Source organism: Azolla caroliniana, unplaced genomic scaffold (genome assembly GCF_043228905.1).
Source record: "Azolla caroliniana isolate FFs.n. ecotype wild unplaced genomic scaffold, voAzoCaro1.0.p SCAF_6, whole genome shotgun sequence".
NCBI lineage: Eukaryota > Viridiplantae > Streptophyta > Polypodiopsida > Salviniales > Salviniaceae > Azolla > Azolla caroliniana.
Genome location: NW_028230441.1, coordinates 6,666,252 through 6,683,666, shown reverse-complemented (window position 1 = coordinate 6,683,666; position 17,415 = coordinate 6,666,252). Strand labels below are relative to the sequence as shown.

Below are 17,415 nucleotides of genomic sequence, written 5' to 3'. Positions count from 1 at the left end.
AGCTTCAAACATATAATATATCACAATCTATGTCACACCAAAGTTGAACAAACATTTGGTTTTGTTTGATTGGTTAACAAGGTAACCAAAACCTACCTCATCTAAAAATAGGTGGCATAGAAACAATAAATAATATTTGTACAATTCTAGTAAAAATATTTTAGCATATTACTTAATCTATTGTTTTTGCCATGTGTTGCACGACAAATGTTTTTCTCATGAGTCATCATAGATAGAAAATACCCACAACTAAGTTTAGGGACATAATCTACTAGACTTTAAATTGCCATTATACTGAGATTATCCTAAGATTGGCCTAAATTTCCGAGTGTTGTAAATTTCATCGCGTTATGATTGTTCCTAGTCATAGCTACATTTTCGCTTTCTTTATATCACCTCAACAACTTTATTAATGCATCCTATCTTTATGGTGCTCGTTACAACCATTTTTAACTAGTGGTCACCTTGTGGGGATCTATTCATATTTTATTGATAAAAAGCACATTATTTCAATGTCATCTAAAGGTTTCTTGTGAAGTTGCAATAAACGTTTGAGGAATATTTCAATTAATGTGCTAGTTACTTTAACTTCACATGTAATATATTCCTCTTAGTTAATCATTGGCACACTCCTATATAAATGAGAAGTTGCATACACATGAACACATAAATTTTCCCAAACGGTAAAATGAAATCTTAAGTAATGTGCACACACATGTGAATGTAAATGGAAGCGATAAGATCAATGGAATCAATGGTGGACAAAGTGAGAAGTTGCACACACATGGACACAAAAATTCCCCAACCAGTAAAATGAAATCACAAGCCGTGTGCACAAACACGTAAATGTAACTGGAGGCAATGAAATCAATGCCATCATCAATGATGGACAAGGTGTTATTCATATGCTCCCCCAATTAGAGAAAATTCAAAATTTGGGGATTAAACAAGAAACCAATTTCTCCACTTGTTCCTTGGTATGTCCTACCCACATTTGTTGATCCACACTCATAAAAGGTCGTCATTGTCCTCTTGTAAGTCAACACATGCGTGTCTTATCCTTTTTCCATCCCTAATTGGTCATTTGTCAAACTCATATATGCACGGGGTATTGTTTCGTCATGGGAAAATATCAAATATACGCCCTCCTTTCTATCAAGGCTCTATCAAAAGTGTAGCTTGTAGAGAAATAACCTCAATGGTCAATGCATAAAATAGTTTACCATTTGAAAATAAGGTTATTAAGGCTGCTATTTGCATCTCATTGTAACCCATTGATGTTTAGACACTAATCTAGAACTAATTGATTTTGCTCATAATAATATTATTTCAACTAGTTATTGTGTTGATTTTTACATGATAAATGTGAAGTCAATTTTTGCTCGTAAGAAAAGACCGTGGCAAATACATTGGATGCTAAGGTGTATAAGAATAAAGCACAATATGAAAAGTTCAAGAGCGAAGGAAATTGAAGGGATCTAAAGTTAGAGGCGTTTTTCAAAAGTAGAAAAAGTAAGAAAAAAAGATGCAGAAGAAGGCAAAAAAACAATGCAGAGAAAAAAGCTCATAACTTCTTCATCTCATATCCAAATTTCAAAAGAAGAGATTCGTAAGAAAGTTGACAAAGAGAGTTTTCTTGTATAAAAATTTTGACATGACAAAACAGAAATAGTGATATAAAAAAACGCCTCACATAAACTCGAGGATATGTAAAAAGAAAAGAAAAAAGCAAGAATAACACAACTAAAACCTATAAATAGGAGGGTATTCTTAGCAATTGGAGGAGGAGGAATAAGAAGGCTAGAAGAAGTGAAAGGAGTCTTAGTAAAAGAAAGAGAGAAGAAGGAAAGACTATTATTTACTAGTGTCATTGAGATTAACGTAGTTATTTGGTGGGGTTGTTCTTTTTAGGGTTCAAGAAGATTGTATTGTTTTCCTAATAGTATATTGAAGTTATCTTTTCTTTTCCTCTTCTCTTCTCTATCATTTTTCTATCTCTCCTCATCAATAAACAAGGGCATAATCACCATCATAAGCTTAGCACAAATCATGCTAATGAACATGCTAGCAGGTGTCCTCATTACAAGTATCATGCCAAACACAATGACATATTCAATTAATACATAGTTGATTGAGAATGAATATTTTTTTTTACTAGAGCTATCTATTGATATTTTTGAAATTCTAAGCAACATCTTTCACATTACCTCTAATACGAGGGTTTAACTAAAAAACTTACTTAATTTACAAATACATCAATGCGTAAGACTCATGTAATCTAAGCAGCAATATATTGGCATGGAAAAAACCTTAATGGAATAGGAAACTATATTACATTTTGGTTTTCAAGAAATGTCTTGTTTTGGGTGTTCTTTTCATTCAAGGCTCATATTGTGTTTCATACTATATCAAATGTTCTGAGAATAATTTATGATCAATGGCATAAAAACACAATTCAAATGGGGATTTGACAGTGAGAGCTTTGAATCTCCGATAAGGATCAGGATCATATAGTATGCTAATACAACAAAGTTTGGCCATGTGGCACATTTGTAAACACTCTTACCGCTTACGATTGGGGTTTTGTCATAATACAGGAAAAAGATACAATTCACATTCAGCACCAATGGGTAAAATCAAAATAGCTATAGCCCTTCCAACTCACATAGATAACTAGAAATAGAGACTCAACAAGAATGGCCATATTTTCATTTACTCAAAGGTCTTGGATATTATTATACACATGTTCATTTTGATTTTTGTATCTTGATCACAAGGATTTGGACAAAGATCAAACCATACGTTTGCATCTTGATCCTTGAACTTTATCTTACTCCTTGATATTCATATTTTGGCATTGCAAGCCTCCTATCACAATATACATTCTTTTCACATAATCATAATAATGGTTTCTATAATACAAATTCCCTTAAAATCTCCTTTCTGTTTACATGATTGCTTGCATCCTTCATGCCAAGGACTTTTCAGATGGTTTCTATATTCCTTGCTGTCTGGGATATACAGACACACACACACACACATAGAAACCAGTCCATGTATTCAATAATACCTTTGAAAATCTCTTTTTTTGATTGGGTTAAAGAAGGGGGGGAGGTTTTATGAGCCTTGGCCCCCCCAGCACTACCTAGGAACTTATCCATTAAGTTCATTCAATGTTTTCAGGTTTTGATCTCATGGTATTTTCCCAAGTCCTATGATCCCACTATGTATTGCGATTGTGTGGGATTTGAATTCCCAACCAGTGATTTACAAGTCAAGAGCTTGTTTGCTTTTTATGATCCATCCAAAAGAACATAAACCTAGCCATCAAAATTAGTATTGGTTTGTATGGCCCCATTGAAAGCCGATATACCAAGCACCATATTTCCACGTTTTCGACAAGCACCCAACAATGCAAGCCAAACTGCGAGATTTTCTACTGCTGGCCCCTCCCGTATCACTGCAAGTGCCTCTTCAAAATGGCCAGCACTTCCTAGTGCCACCATCATGCACGTAAGATGCTCAATCTTTGGAGAAATTCCATATGTTTCAGTCATATCTCCAAATACACATTGTGCATGCCACAAAAGTCCAGAGTGACTGCATGCAGTTAGAACACATAAGTATGCCACATCATCTGGAGAGAAGCCTTCTCCTCGCATCCTTTCTAGACAAATCAGTGCATTATGACCTTGTCCTTGATGGGAATACCCAGCCATTATGGCTGACCAAGATACTACATTTCGGATTGGAAGCTCTTCAAGTACTTGTTCAGCTTTTACAAGGGCGCCACATTTCGCATACATATCCACCAAGGCAGTGCCAAGAGCAATATCTTTCTCAAGCAAGCCTAGGCTAACAATCTCTCCATGAATTTGTATGCCCTTGTCTATGGCTCCAGTGCCTCCACAAGCCTCCAAGATGCCAGTGAAAGTAACAGTATTTGGAAAGACGCCATCTCTTCGCATTTGCTCATAACACTCAAATGCTTCATGGCCTTGCTCGTGTTCGGCATAACTTTTGATTAGAGTAGACCATGAGACCACATCACGAAGACGAAGATCTTTGAGTACTTTTCTTGCATTACTGAGCATCCCACATTTAGCATACATATCCACCAGAGCATTGCCAAGCACGATATCTTTCTCGAGAAAGCCCTGGGTTTGGATCTCATTGTGGATTTTTATGCCTTTCTTTATAGCTCCCTCACTTCCACAGGCTCTTAAAACATAAGTAAAAGTGGCAATACTTGGAGACAGTCCCTCATTTTGCATCTGGTCAAAAAATTCGAGTGCTTCGAAGCCTCGTCCCGCGTTGGTATACCCTGCGATTAGTGCATTCCAAAAGACTACATTTCGAAAGGAAAGTGCTTTGGCCATCTCTTTCGATTTCTCAAGCAAACCATGTTTGGCATACATATCTACTAATGCAGTGGCAAGCGAAATGTCTTGCTCTGCAAACAAACCTCGACTTATAATATCATCATGAATATATTTACCCTTATCTATGGCTCGTGTGTTACCACATGCCTTCACAATCCAAGTAAAAGTGGTGAGATTTGGACAGAGGCCCTCATTTTGCATCTCCTGGAAACAGTTTAGTGCTTCATAATCTTGTCCATGTTGGACAAGACCGGAAAGAAGTGTATTCCAAGTGACCAAATTTCGGGTGGGAATCTCTTCAAATAACTCACGTGCTTTTGAAAGCAAGCCACATTTGACATACATATCAATCAAAGCTGTGCCAAGCACAGGATTAGACTTTAGTAAGTCTCTCTTCACGATCTTATCATGAATTTGTTTGCCTTTATCAATAGCTCCAGAGTTGCCACATGCCTTTGAGACCAAAACCAAGGTGACTGCATCTGGAGAGAATCCCTCCTTTTGCATCTTTTCTAAACATTCTAGTGCTTCATGAACTTGGCCTTGTCTGGCATACCCTGAAATCAATGCATTCCAAGATATTGTGTCTCGAGCCGGAAGTTCTGCAAACACTTTTTGCGCTTTTTCTAGCATCCCACATTTTCCGTACATATCCACCAAAGCATTCCCAAGCGCAACATCCTTCTTCAATAAGCCTCTACCAACAATCTCATCATGAATTTGTTTGCCCTTATCTATGGATTCTGTTTGGCCACATGCTTTTAAGATGCTTGTGAGAATGATTGCATCTGGAGAAAGGCCCTCAATTTGCATTCTTTCAAAACAATTCAATGCTTCATGGCCTTCCCCAGCATGCGTATATCCAGCAATAACCGATGACCAAGAAACTATAGTCCGAATCGGTAGCTCATCGATCACTTGTTGTGCTTTTCTGAGCATACCACATTTGGCATACATATCCACCAATGCATTTCCAAGCACAATATCATTTCCAAAAAAATGTCTATTAAGGATATCTCCATGAATTCGTTTGCCATTTCCAATGGCTTTAGCCATTCCACAAGCCTTCAAAATACATGTCAGGGTCACTATATTTGGAAAAAGACATTGAATTTGCATTCTTTTGAAGCAACATAGTGCTTTGTGAGATCGCCCATGTTGAAGATACCCTGAAATCAATGCATTCCATGAGACAACGTTGGGCTCTGGAATCTCTTCAAGCGATTGTTGCGCTTTTGCAAGGTCACCGCATTTTGCATACATATTGATCAAAGCAGTGGCTAGAGAAGGGTTGTTTTCAAGTAATCCACATCTTAACAGCTCATCATGTACTCTGATACCTTGATGAAGGTCTTTGCTCTTAACACAAGCCTTGAGTAAATTCTTAAACCTAAAATCTTCCCTGTCATGACGTATAGTTTCAGTCTGGCGTGATACACTGTTATGCTCTTTCTTCAGGTCAAATGTGCTGATGTCACTCTGTTCAGCTCTGTATGGATATAGAGAGCTACTCTGCGCGGTTAAAATCAAACAAACAAACAAATAAGCAATCCCTCTCTGCCTATCAGTCACAAAATAGCAGTTTCTGTCTTACCTCACTGAGGGATTCCTGAAGTAGTCTCGCCATATCCTTCCACAGGGGCAGTTATTTAGTTTCCCTTGTCTCCATGTTGACATTACCATCATCATCACATTGACCTTGTCCTGACATCAACGTGTTGAAATCAACATCAAGACATAACATTATATGAAATTGACCTTGTGAAGAGGCGCGAGGTCAAGAAAGGAAACCTCACGATAGTTGGGTTTTTTGGTGCGGACATTACATGCCCTAAATTGTGCACATTAGTGTTTACCATCTTTTGACTTGACTTGACTTGACTAGAAGGAAGCCTTCTTTTATGAGACGAAGATTGTGTCTCTTCATTATGGTAACTAACCATTTGTCTCCTTGCATCATCATCCATGTACAATTCTACCAAGACATGCACAAACCAAGGTTGAACAACAATCCTTGATGATGTTAGTATCTGTGATTTTGGTTGGATTGCAAAAATGTTGATTGCAACATTAAATTTGAATAGAATTTAATCTTTCATCGATACACTTAGCAATGTAATTAAGATTGACAGATTAGAAAAAGGAATTGGATTGCACGTGTGTGTGAGTCAAAGAGAGATCAAATGTATTGATTTGAGTCATTAAAGTTGTGGCTCATGTGTTTCATACCACATTGAGAGTGGCGATCTTGTCCCTAGTTGGTATAAATGGCAGCAATAACACCCCCTTGGATGATAAGGGAAAAAGGAAGGGAAATTAAACATGCAACAACATTGGCACAATTTTACGATTGTTAGATGTGCGATTACAAAACACACAACTCACACTAAGTAGCAATTGTTTCTCATGAAGCCTCCAAGGGAGCTCATCATATATAGTTCTTTACATTTCATCTCTACATGTAAGTGTCAATGCCGGGGTAACATAGCATTTTTGCCATTTACAGATCATCTTGGCCATTTCCAATCCTTTACGATTGGTACACACCACATGATGTAATGTTGTGGATCCCAAAAGCAGCCTGAAAAAGCACGACAAAATCCTTTGTTAACACATACATCTAAACATGTGAAAGTTTTTTATTCTAAATCTAAAACACACAAAAATGCGAAGGCATTTATACCTTAAATTTCAAAAGTCTGACGGTATAGTTTCAAATAATATGCATGAAAGATTGATTGCTATTCGTTTTGCTTTCTGGAAAATCACCTCACAGTTACGTGTTGGATTGGAACAGGGGATTCTCCTTGCAAGAAGAACAGAAAGTAATAATGAAGAAACGCAAGGAAGGATTTGCATTAGCATCCCTGCTTAAGGAATGTGCGAAGAAGAAAGACATTGCCAAAGGAGCCACCATCTACTCAGATATCATGAACAGAGGATTGCTAGAGAATAATCCTTACCTTGCTAGCAGCTTAATCAACATGTTCTCTAGATGTGGAGTTCTTACACATGCAAAAAATGTGCTTAAACAGCTTACTAACCCTTGTGTAGTTGCTTGGAATGCCTTGGTTTCCGGCTATTCACATCATAGCCTAAGTCATGAAGCCGTACATAGCTTCGAAAGGATGCCAAATGAGGGAATTCTTCCAAATGGGGTCACTTTCATTTGCATCTTGAAAGCGTGTGGAAATATTGGAGATATGAAGAAAGGTAAAGAAATCCATCATAGTCTTATAAGTAGAAACTTGTTGGATGATGATATCGTGCTTGGCACTGCCCTTGTAGATATGTACGCAAAGTGCGGGATGCTCGTTAAAGCACATCAAGTTCTTGAAGAACTCCGGGTTCGGAGTGTGGTCACTTGGAATGCAATAATTTCTAGGTATATTGAACAAGGCCAAGGTTATGGGGCATTGAACTGTTTTCAACAAATGCAAACTGAGGGTATATCCCCAAATGTGGTCACATTTATTTGCATCTTGAAGGCTTGTAGTTTTATGGGATGCATTGAAAAGGGTGAAAAAATCCAGGAGGAGATTGTTAAGAGAGGCATGTTGCTGGAGGAGGATAATGTCATGCTTGGCAATACTTTGGTTGATATGTATGTCAAATGTGGATCTTTTACAAAAGCAAAGAAAGTATTGGAAGAGCTTCCGATCCAAAATGTAGTGTCGTGGTCAGTGGTGATGGCTGGGTTTGCGGAGAACGAACACTGCCACGAGGCTCTAAATTGTTTTGAAAGGATGAGAATCAAGGGTCTAGAACCTGACATAGTAACATTCATTACCATCTTGAAGGTATGTGGGAGTATAGGGGCCATCAACAGGGGTGAAAGAATTCATGAAGAGATTGTGGCTAGTGGCTTGTTGTGGGATAATAATAATAATGGTAGTAGAAGTAATATAGTGCTTGGCACTGCCTTACTGGATATGTATGCTAAATGTGGTATGCTTAGAAAAGCATGGCTAGTGTTGGAAGAGCTTCCGGCTCACAATGTGGTTTCTTGGTCTGCACTAATTGGAGGGTATGCTGAGATAGGTCGAGCTCAAGAAGCATTAAGTTGCTTGGATGAGATGCAAATAGAGGGTCTCTCTCCAAGTTCGACCACATTGCTATGTGTTTTGAATGCATGTTATCGGTCAGGTCTCTTCAATGAGGCTCAAATACTTTTTGATAATATGAGCCAGATATATGGGGTTAATCCAGAGTTAGAGCATTATACTTGCATGGTGATGGTTTTTGGATGCTGTGGACAATTTGACAAGGCAATTGCAGTTATTCAGGAAGCTACTATGTTATCGTCGGATTCTTCTGATCTCTGGCTTGCATTATTGGATGCTTGTAGAAGGCAGGGAAGTGTAAAGATTGCTAGACTAACTTTTGATCGAGCAATACAGCTATATGACGATAATTGTGGTGAAGTTTGCCTTGTGATGGCTAACGTTTTTGGAGCCCTTGGCATGCAAGAGGATGCCAAAAAAGTTCAAGTCATGAGACTGAATTATGTTGGCCAGAAAGAAGTGAAACAAATAGTAATGGTTTAAGAGATATATTGTGGACAAAAGAAACTGATGTAATAATGTATTGCCCATTAACCCATAATAGGGAGTTCTTCACCGGCCCAGTTTCCGGGATTTGGACCAACACTGTGGGAAAACATCGAAACTAACATCAGTGGGCAGCCGATCACATATGAAGTTGTTGGGTTTAAACCACCAACATACTGGGGAACCATATGTTCTGATACCAGAAGACAATCAATCACATGTTTCTGTTATCAAGGATTTTGGATTGACACAATGTTTGGAGGAAACATATAAACCGATATCAACCACATATAGTTGTTACCATTCCATCTAATGCGATTCGAGATAGTATCACTTTTCCAAACTCGGAACTTAGCCTTTGAAAATGATCATGTATAACCATCACCATATCATCTACAGTGAGTCAAGTTACAATAGCTTCTTTAAATTCGGAGCCATGTGACTTAAACACTTAGCCATTGAAAACAAAACATGAAGTTCGTGATATTGAGCGGGAAGATCGCTGCCGCCATTACTATACCATTTCATTTAACATGTGATGAACTCACAGATGATGTTACTGGAAGATGGAATGGTTTGGTGAAGAAAGGTCACATATGCATGTGAGTCATGAGACTGAGGGTGCAAAACATTTGACTTTGATGTGTGCACAAAACTAGTGTCATCTAGCAAGGTAATAGATAGGTCTACATATGCATATGTAGACATGTCTATGGGCTATCTAATCTATTATTCTGTGTATGTTATCTTACCAAGACTATACACTTGATCGTTTGTATCAATTGACAATTACCTTGTATGTATGTAGGGACCTGAACACATATATGTGTATAAGAACATTGAATATATATGATCAATTTTAAAAGTCTCTTCTGCCTCTTAAGGTAGATCAATGGAATTTGTGACCATCTGTCTTCAAGTAGATCAATGGAGCTGGTAACCATCTGTCGTCAAGTAGATCAATGGAACTGGTAACCATCTGGCTCTAGATACAATATCGACTACAAACCACGAAATCTTTGATATCTAATTGGTGGTCTCAATGGGAAATCCAAAAATTCATCGCTGGTTTTCTTAGCTGCAAAGAACTCAAAAAGTAGGGGCGTTGCGAGAATCGAACTCGCGGCCTCTCGCACCCAAAGCGAGAATCATACCACTAGACCAAACGCCCGATGTGTTCAGAGACTTTAGCACAATTTATTTATTAAATACTTTCTTCCAGTTACTACATTGATTTCTTATATCTTTTAATTAGTAGATTGTTTTTCCTAGCTACGGTAAATTAGTTATTTTGGTAAACTTCGTACATGACATTATGATTTGAATAATTCCAAATACTTCTTTCTCCAAAACCCACATCACAACTCGTTGATGCAATGGATAGAGCAAAACATTACATAGAAGTGGTCAATTCTACATATAGGTAATTGCCCAAATACTAATGGAATTTAATGTAAGATCACACTTGAAATCATAGTTGTGTAAATGTGTTCCATTCACCATTATTAATCCTTTTGATTTCATTTGACACTTGCAAGGATGCCTTTTAGTTTTGATTGTGCCAATTCTATTGATTCTTTGAACAAAATGGCGAGTTAAATTTTGAAAACTCGAATCACAACTATTATGCATATCATTTCCATTATCATTTAATGGATAGCTTGATGATTGCTTTAATTTGCAATAAAGTAACGATTAACATGGCAATATGCAGGAAACATATCGAACGAGTTATTTGGTGTATCATTTTGATTAGATCACATTTAATCAAACAAAAATTACATTTCATACAAAAATATAGGTTTTGAAGGGTACTTTGGTAAAGTAATTTTCTTTTCAATAGGTATGTACCTTTCCTAGGAGAATGATAAAAAATAGGACACAAATTGATAATATCCCCAAAATAGGCCACAAATATTTTTAAGGGATAGAATATGCATTAAAAAAGTGGTTTATGAGGAAAAGCATGGAAATAATCCACAAACTAATAACATCCTCAAAAGAGGTCACCAAATTTTAACGGAACCATACAAATGAGTTGTTGACGACAAGGACCAATGATCAATCATCAAACATTCTCTAGAGTGTAGGTGGATTTCTTATGCCCTTAGAAATGGCATCTGCTATACAATCTTTTGCTTTTCTTTTTTTCATGTTTGGCTTAGGATCAAAGGTCATGTTGTGACTCAACGAGAGTTTCAAGGACATCTACTTAGTATTATTGCTTTCAAAGTTGTACATATTAATTTCCCAATGCAACCTGTTCTGATGGAGCAGTTTTCTTTCTAGTGATGTTGGGATTATTGTGGGCGAGACTAAGCAAAAGTTGTAATTGTCCAAGTATAAAGCAAGTCCATCCATTTTCAACATGGAGCAAGTGTGTCAACAACCAAAACCTCCACATAAGTAGTGCGTGTGGTGTCAAAGACATTGAAATTTATGTTGGCATGTATCCATTGTCGGCTTTACTTGTGATGACAATGTGCGGGAAGAGTTGTGTTGTGCATATATGTTTTAACGTGTTGCATCTAAAACATTAATCAATTCTTTTTGTGCAACAATTCATCAAAGGAGGTCTCTTTATGGAGGAATTTTTACCTCAAAGAAAACAAGATAAATCCTTTTTTGAAACGTTTTTGAAAGGCATTTCTTTTAACCGTCGAAACACAAAGCATGTCTCCTACTAATTATTTTATGCCCAAATGTTTCACTTAACATTGGTTATTGGTTAAGGATAGAGATCATGATCTCATTATAGAGGAGAGCAACATAACATTTTTGTACGACTGTTTAATACACCATCTTTGTAAAGTTGTGAGTTAGAGCATTTCGAGACTGGCCGATTATTACAGCCTAACACACTTATCATGAATACAACTTTAGATTCAATGAACAAAGAGATGGATGAATATATATGTTTGGCCTTGAACATTTTGAGAGTTGAAATGTACGATGGGGGAAACTAGAAAAACTTTGGAAATACAGTAGAGTTTTTCTCCATGTCTCGAAATGCCCTCTCCCAATTGTCAATATGATCCCGAACACCATTCATCAATCCTTGCAAGGGAGAGAACAAGAGGATGAAGTGACCAGAATAACATATGCACATTTTAATTGCTCTTGAGTGGGGTTGGCCACTGGCCAAGGGCATTCCGGGGAAATAACTAAATTATAGGGGCATTTCGGGAAATAAGTAAAATTCAAGAGGAGCGAGTTTTCCCGGGGAATAAAGAAAAAGCTCGGGAGTCCTCTGTTTTCTTAGCATAGCTTCTTTGAAAGGATGTTTCCATGGCGAGGCAGCGGAGATCAAGCGAATTCTCCGAAAGGATGTGTCTCTTATGGAAGGATTACTTCGGGGATCCTTCACTGTGGTATGACAATAGGAGCTCCAAGGTAAAGTATGGTTATGCTAACCAATACATGCATACATGTATGTATGTATGTTATTAATGTTATCTCATGCAATGGTACGGTGTGGTACGAATGTGATGATATGGTATGGTGTGACAAAGAGATGATTTATGCTGTTTTCATGCAGTATAATTCTAGATCGTCCCCGGACTTCCGACATAGAATCACTTGTGAGATTTTGTGGATGGATGGGTGGTACAATCCTTCTTGGGTTCTTGAAGAGCTGAAGAGAAGAGAAAACTTATTCCTCTCTACACATGAAGAGCGAAAGCTCAAGGAAATCAACAATGAAGGTATTACTTTTGCGTCATTACTCAAGGTTTGTGCCCAAAGGAAGGATCTTTGCAAAGGTACTGAATTACATGCTGATATTGTGAAGAAAGGTTTACTTGAGAAGAGCCCTTATTTAGCTAGTGCTTTGATCAATATGTATGCAAAATGTGGCGTTCTTTCAAAAGCACAACAAGTGCTTGACGAACTTCCTGTCTGTGACCTCATCTCTTGGAATGCAATAATATCGGGATATGCTCAATCTGGACAAGGTCAAGAAGCTCTAATCTGTTACAAAAAAATGCAAAAGCAGGGTCTCTCTCCTGATGCAGTTACATTCATTTGTATCTTAAAAGCATGTGGAAGTTCAAGATCTATAGTCGAAGGTAAACGAATTCATAAAGAGATTGTGAATAGGGGATTTCTAGATAATGATATTGTCCTCGGCACAGCTTTGGTAGACATGTATGCCAAATGTGGTATGCTTGCACAAGCTCAACAAGTGCTTGAAGAGCTTCAGGGTCGGAACGTAGTCTCTTGGAATGCTTTGATTTCAGGATATGCCCAACAAGGGCAGTTTCATGAAGCATTGGATTGTTTTGAGCGGATGCGAAGTGAGGGTGTATTTCCAAATCGAGTTACTTTCATTTGCATCTTGAAAGCTTGTGGGAGTGTAGGGGCTGTAGTTAAAGGGGAGGAAATTCATGATGAGATAATGAATATGGGCTTCTTAGAGAATGATAATGTGATTGGTACTGCATTGGTGGATATGTATGCAAAATGTGGACAGCTTATCAAAGCACAGAAAACATTTGAAGAGCTTTCGGCCAGGAATGCTATCTCCTGGTCTGCACTAATTTCTGGGTATGCCGAACAGGGCCAAGGCCATGAGGCATTGAATTGCTTTGAACAGATGCAAAGTGAAGGATTCTCCCCAGATGTTGTCACGTTCATTTCTCTCTTGAAAGCTTGTGGGAGTGTGGGTGCTGTGAGTAAGGGCAAGCAAATCCATGATGAGATTGTGAATAGGGTTTTATTGAAGAATCACATCGTGCTTGGAAATGCTTTGGTGGATATGTATGCCAAATGTGGTATGCTTTCCAAAGCAAAGCAAGTTCTAAAGCAGCTCCCCATTCGAGTTGTAGCTTCTTGGAATGCATTAATTTCAGTGTATAGTCAGCATGGGCAAGGTGATGAAGCATTGAAATGTTTTGAATGGATGCAACAAGAGGGTCTCGCCCCAGATGAGACCACGTTTTCTTGCTTATTGAGAGCTTGTGCGAGCACCGGAGCTATAAGTAAAGGGGAAAAAATCCATGATGATATCGTGAGTCGAGGTCTTTTACAGAAGAATGTTGTGGTTGGGACTGCCTTGGTGGATATGTATGCCAAGTGTGGCGCTCTTGCAAAAGCGCAACAAGCCCTAGAAGAGCTTCCTATGCGAGATGTAGTCTCTTGGAATGCACTAATTGGAGGGTATGCACAACAAGGCAGAGGTCATAGAGCAATGGATTGTTTCACACGGATGCGTAATGAGGGCCTTTCTCCAAATGCGGTTACCTTTTTGTGTGTGATAAGTGCTTGCAATTACTCAGGTCGACTTGATGATGCCCAAACATATTTTGAGAATTTGACTAGGGCGTATGGTATTATTCCAAACCTAGAACATCATACTTGCATGGTGGCTGCTTTTGGATATGCAGGGCACTTTGATAAGGCACTCTCGGTGATTAGGGCAATGCCGTGCTCACATTATCCAGTAGTTTGGCTTGCGCTCCTGCGTGCTTGTCGAGAGTGGGGAAATGTGAAGCTTGCGATATTTGCATTTGATCAAACAGTTCAATTAGACAGTAGTTGTGCTGCAGCATATGTCTTGATGAGTAGTATATTTATATCTGTTGGGATGCAAGATGATGCTGAAAAGGTTAGATTGCAATATGCTGCAGTGCTCAGGAGTGGAGACATGTGAAGCTTGTAATGTTGGCATTCGTTCAAACAGTTCTATTAGACAATAGTTGCACTGCAGAATGTCTTGAGGAATTCTATAGCTATATCTGTGACATGGCAATATGCTGTGGTTCTCGAGGACATTGTTCAGTCTTGGATTAAGGGGTGTATAATTCAAAGAAGATATTCCATGTCGGCCTTGTCAGTACAATGGTGTAAGTTCTATGAAGGCATACATGCATTGAAAGGTAAGCGGTTTGCCATGAAGGAGATCTAGTTGCCTAGTCAAAGTGTGGCCAAGGTAACAAACTTTACAAAATGTGGCAGATCGCAAAGCTCCTAAATTCAATCTTAACGGAGAAACTGTTGGTGTAAGATTCTAATGCATTGAGATTCCTTTGAACCAAGGAATGTTACAAAAACCCCCTTTGATGATGGTACTTTTGCTCATCTTCGCATTGAAGAAAAAATGTGTGCAAACTGAGAGGAAATAGGAAGCTTAGAAATGTGTGGCCTCATGATAGTTCTTGTGGAAGAAGGAAATTCAGGAAACTCTCAACCCACCTATGGCACACCATTCAACATGAAGTCCTCGTGAAACGTATTGCTAACCTTGTATTTGAGTATCTTGAGAGAAAGCTCAATTCCATTTCTCCATGAAATGCCATATTTGGTTAAATTTCACAAAATGAAAATTGTTCTCAATGAACACTGTAAGATCCTATAAACACCTCTATGTCAACTACGCAAAGTGAGCATACATAACAGAGTTGTGATGGCGTAAAAATGGTCAAGCAGCAGAGAATGTTTTTATTATGAAGAAACTTAAAATGGATCAAACATGTCATCAAGGAGCAACATTATCATCATAGAATGTTTCATCTAGTATTATCATCATGAAACCTTCAGTTGTTTGGTAGAAGTTCAAGGATTCATGAGCATCAATGTGAAACAAGTTAAACTAAACTTGGAAAACTTCAAAATGAGTGTTGATAGTCATGATTTTGCAATATAACTTTTAGGTGTCCACATTAGCATACGTGTGTTTGGTGAGCAAGTGGTCCATGAGCTTTGACTAATATTGGAGAGTTTTAAAAATTTTGCTTCTGTTTGTGCATGACATCATCCATGACATACCCATGGCCATCTATACCCTTCCATTCTATGTGCAACCATGAAATCTCTAACCATCTATGCCCTTTACACAACCATGATATATTCACCACCATTCTCAATGCAATTGTGATGTACCTAATCATATCATTTTTGTCAGAGACTCTTTATACATTTTTGACGTGCTCATGAACATTTATACTGTTATGATATATATCAATTATTTAGATTATCTTTTGCATAAAGGTTGTTGTTGGAGTCCATGGAGCATACCACTAACATAATCGTGATTCTTATCATTATCATACCCTTAACAAAAATCAACATTGTCATACTATTCATATAAACTCATCATTACCATACCACTAAAAGCCCCACCATTGCAACAATATTCCTTAATATCATTAACATTAATCCTTAATCTAAATCCATCCTTGTCATTAACGTCAATAAATTCCTTAAAATACACAAAATCCTCACATATATATTTGATTAATTCACTTTCCCTAGATATTCCCTTTAGAAGTTATGATAATAGTGGAACACGTAAGTGACTTTGTGATTGACTACACACTCCTCCATGATGGTTCAATTTTGGTCATTAAGATGCATTGAAGTGAAGTGAACACTCTTCTTAAAGAGGGGGAGGAGGCCATATTGTCCATGTTATTTGCAATAGCAACACGACACTTTCAATACTTTTATCTCGGAAGGGGACTATGAAACAATATCATGTTATTTTCAATAGCACCATTACCCTTTTGATATGTTTGTGGGATGTAATGTGTTTGTGCATGAATTAAACGATGATGATACAAACAAAAAAGCTTCAAAGAAATACAAAAATAACTAGTGATGTAAATAAATGAGAAAACCCAAAATGGCGAAACACGCCTATGGTGACGCAATGATGAAGTGGCCCGAGGTGGAACTACCAACCCATCACGCTAGCTGTTTCCTACTCGCCTGCCACCCTCCCTTCGTTAAAGGCCCAAGGAGTTGGCTCGTACTAGCCAACACTGAAGGGCACCATTTTTAGCTATAGGTATCTACTTACATTAAGTAGTCAGTCCGAAAGGCTAGGTAAGTAGTCTCATTTTCTTGAACTTGATTGGAGGGAGATTCCTCGATTTGTGTATAAGCCTCCTTGTACAGTCTCTTTGTAATAATCCTTCCTAACTAATGGGAAAGTAGCTTCATTTTGGTAACTTTTGCGTTAAAAAGGTAAACAAGAAATTGTTTTCTTACTAGAAAACACACTCCTTATATTTTACATATACATATACACATACACATACACATACATACGTACATATATGTATGTTAAAAGAAAAAAAAAAAACTTTATTTTGCAAAGTTTTTGTTAATAATTTGTTATTTGGTCTATTTTTGTTAGGTGTATTTTGTTCCTTTTATTTACTATGAACATGTGTGGACAAATACAACAACAACAACATAGTTATGTTTCGAGTGCAACGAGGAATATTAATTTGTGGGGTCATTGGTATGTGAAAATTTTGATTGTCTGTTGTACTTCAAAATTGGGAAAATTAATCATATAGCTTTTAAGGAGATGTGGGCCAAACTTGCTAAATGATTAGAAAATTATTCACATGGTCAAATACATATAGAGACAATATGAAGTGCTAAAGCCTAAAACCCTCATAAAATATTGATAATTGTTTAATTTACTGTTACAATAACAATAGTTAAAAACACTCAATGGCATGCTTGAAAGAATA

At 37.6% G+C, this 17,415-nt stretch overlaps 3 protein-coding genes and 1 non-coding gene across 4 annotated transcripts; 2 read left to right on the top strand and 2 right to left on the bottom strand.

Annotated features, from left to right (window-relative positions):
- Nucleotides 1-3,320: 3,320 nt before the first annotated feature.
- On the bottom strand, nt 3,321-6,140 carry LOC147862883 (pentatricopeptide repeat-containing protein At2g33680-like). Its single transcript, XM_087321157.1, has 2 exons — nt 5,977-6,140; nt 3,321-5,894 (listed from the first exon to the last, which is right to left on the bottom strand). Exons 1-2 carry the CDS (start codon nt 6,007-6,009, stop codon nt 3,321-3,323), a joined length of 2,607 nt encoding a protein of 868 aa, XP_087177283.1. The 5' UTR covers nt 6,010-6,140.
- Nucleotides 6,141-7,213: 1,073 nt separating this feature from the next.
- LOC147862882 (pentatricopeptide repeat-containing protein At2g13600-like) lies at nt 7,214-8,929 on the top strand. Its single transcript, XM_087321156.1, has one exon. The coding sequence runs from the start codon at nt 7,214-7,216 to the stop codon at nt 8,927-8,929; it is 1,716 nt and encodes a 571-aa protein (XP_087177282.1).
- Nucleotides 8,930-10,031: 1,102 nt separating this feature from the next.
- On the bottom strand, nt 10,032-10,103 carry TRNAP-UGG (transfer RNA proline (anticodon UGG)). Its single transcript has one exon. It is a non-coding gene; the product is annotated as a tRNA-Pro (tRNA).
- Nucleotides 10,104-12,182: 2,079 nt separating this feature from the next.
- LOC147862880 (pentatricopeptide repeat-containing protein At2g33680-like) lies at nt 12,183-15,265 on the top strand. Its single transcript, XM_087321838.1, has 2 exons — nt 12,183-12,325; nt 12,471-15,265. The coding sequence occupies exons 1-2, from the start codon at nt 12,221-12,223 to the stop codon at nt 14,580-14,582; spliced, it is 2,217 nt and encodes a 738-aa protein (XP_087177964.1). The 5' UTR covers nt 12,183-12,220; the 3' UTR covers nt 14,583-15,265.
- Nucleotides 15,266-17,415: the final 2,150 nt, after the last annotated feature.

Bases quoted from the DNA above. Each gene is read 5' to 3' on its own strand.
- LOC147862882 (XM_087321156.1), top strand. From the start codon at position 7,214: ATGAAGAAACGCAAGGAAGGATTTGCATTAGCATCCCTGCTTAAGGAA.
- LOC147862883 (XM_087321157.1), bottom strand. From the start codon at position 6,009: ATGGCGAGACTACTTCAGGAATCCCTCAGTGAG. The intron at 5,895-5,976 runs GTAAGACAGAAA...TTAACCGCGCAG, and splicing joins TTCAGGAATCCCTCAGTGAG to AGTAGCTCTCTATATCCATA.
- LOC147862880 (XM_087321838.1), top strand. From the start codon at position 12,221: ATGGCGAGGCAGCGGAGATCAAGCGAATTCTCCGAAAGGATGTGTCTC. The intron at 12,326-12,470 runs GTAAAGTATGGT...GTTTTCATGCAG, and splicing joins ATGACAATAGGAGCTCCAAG to TATAATTCTAGATCGTCCCC.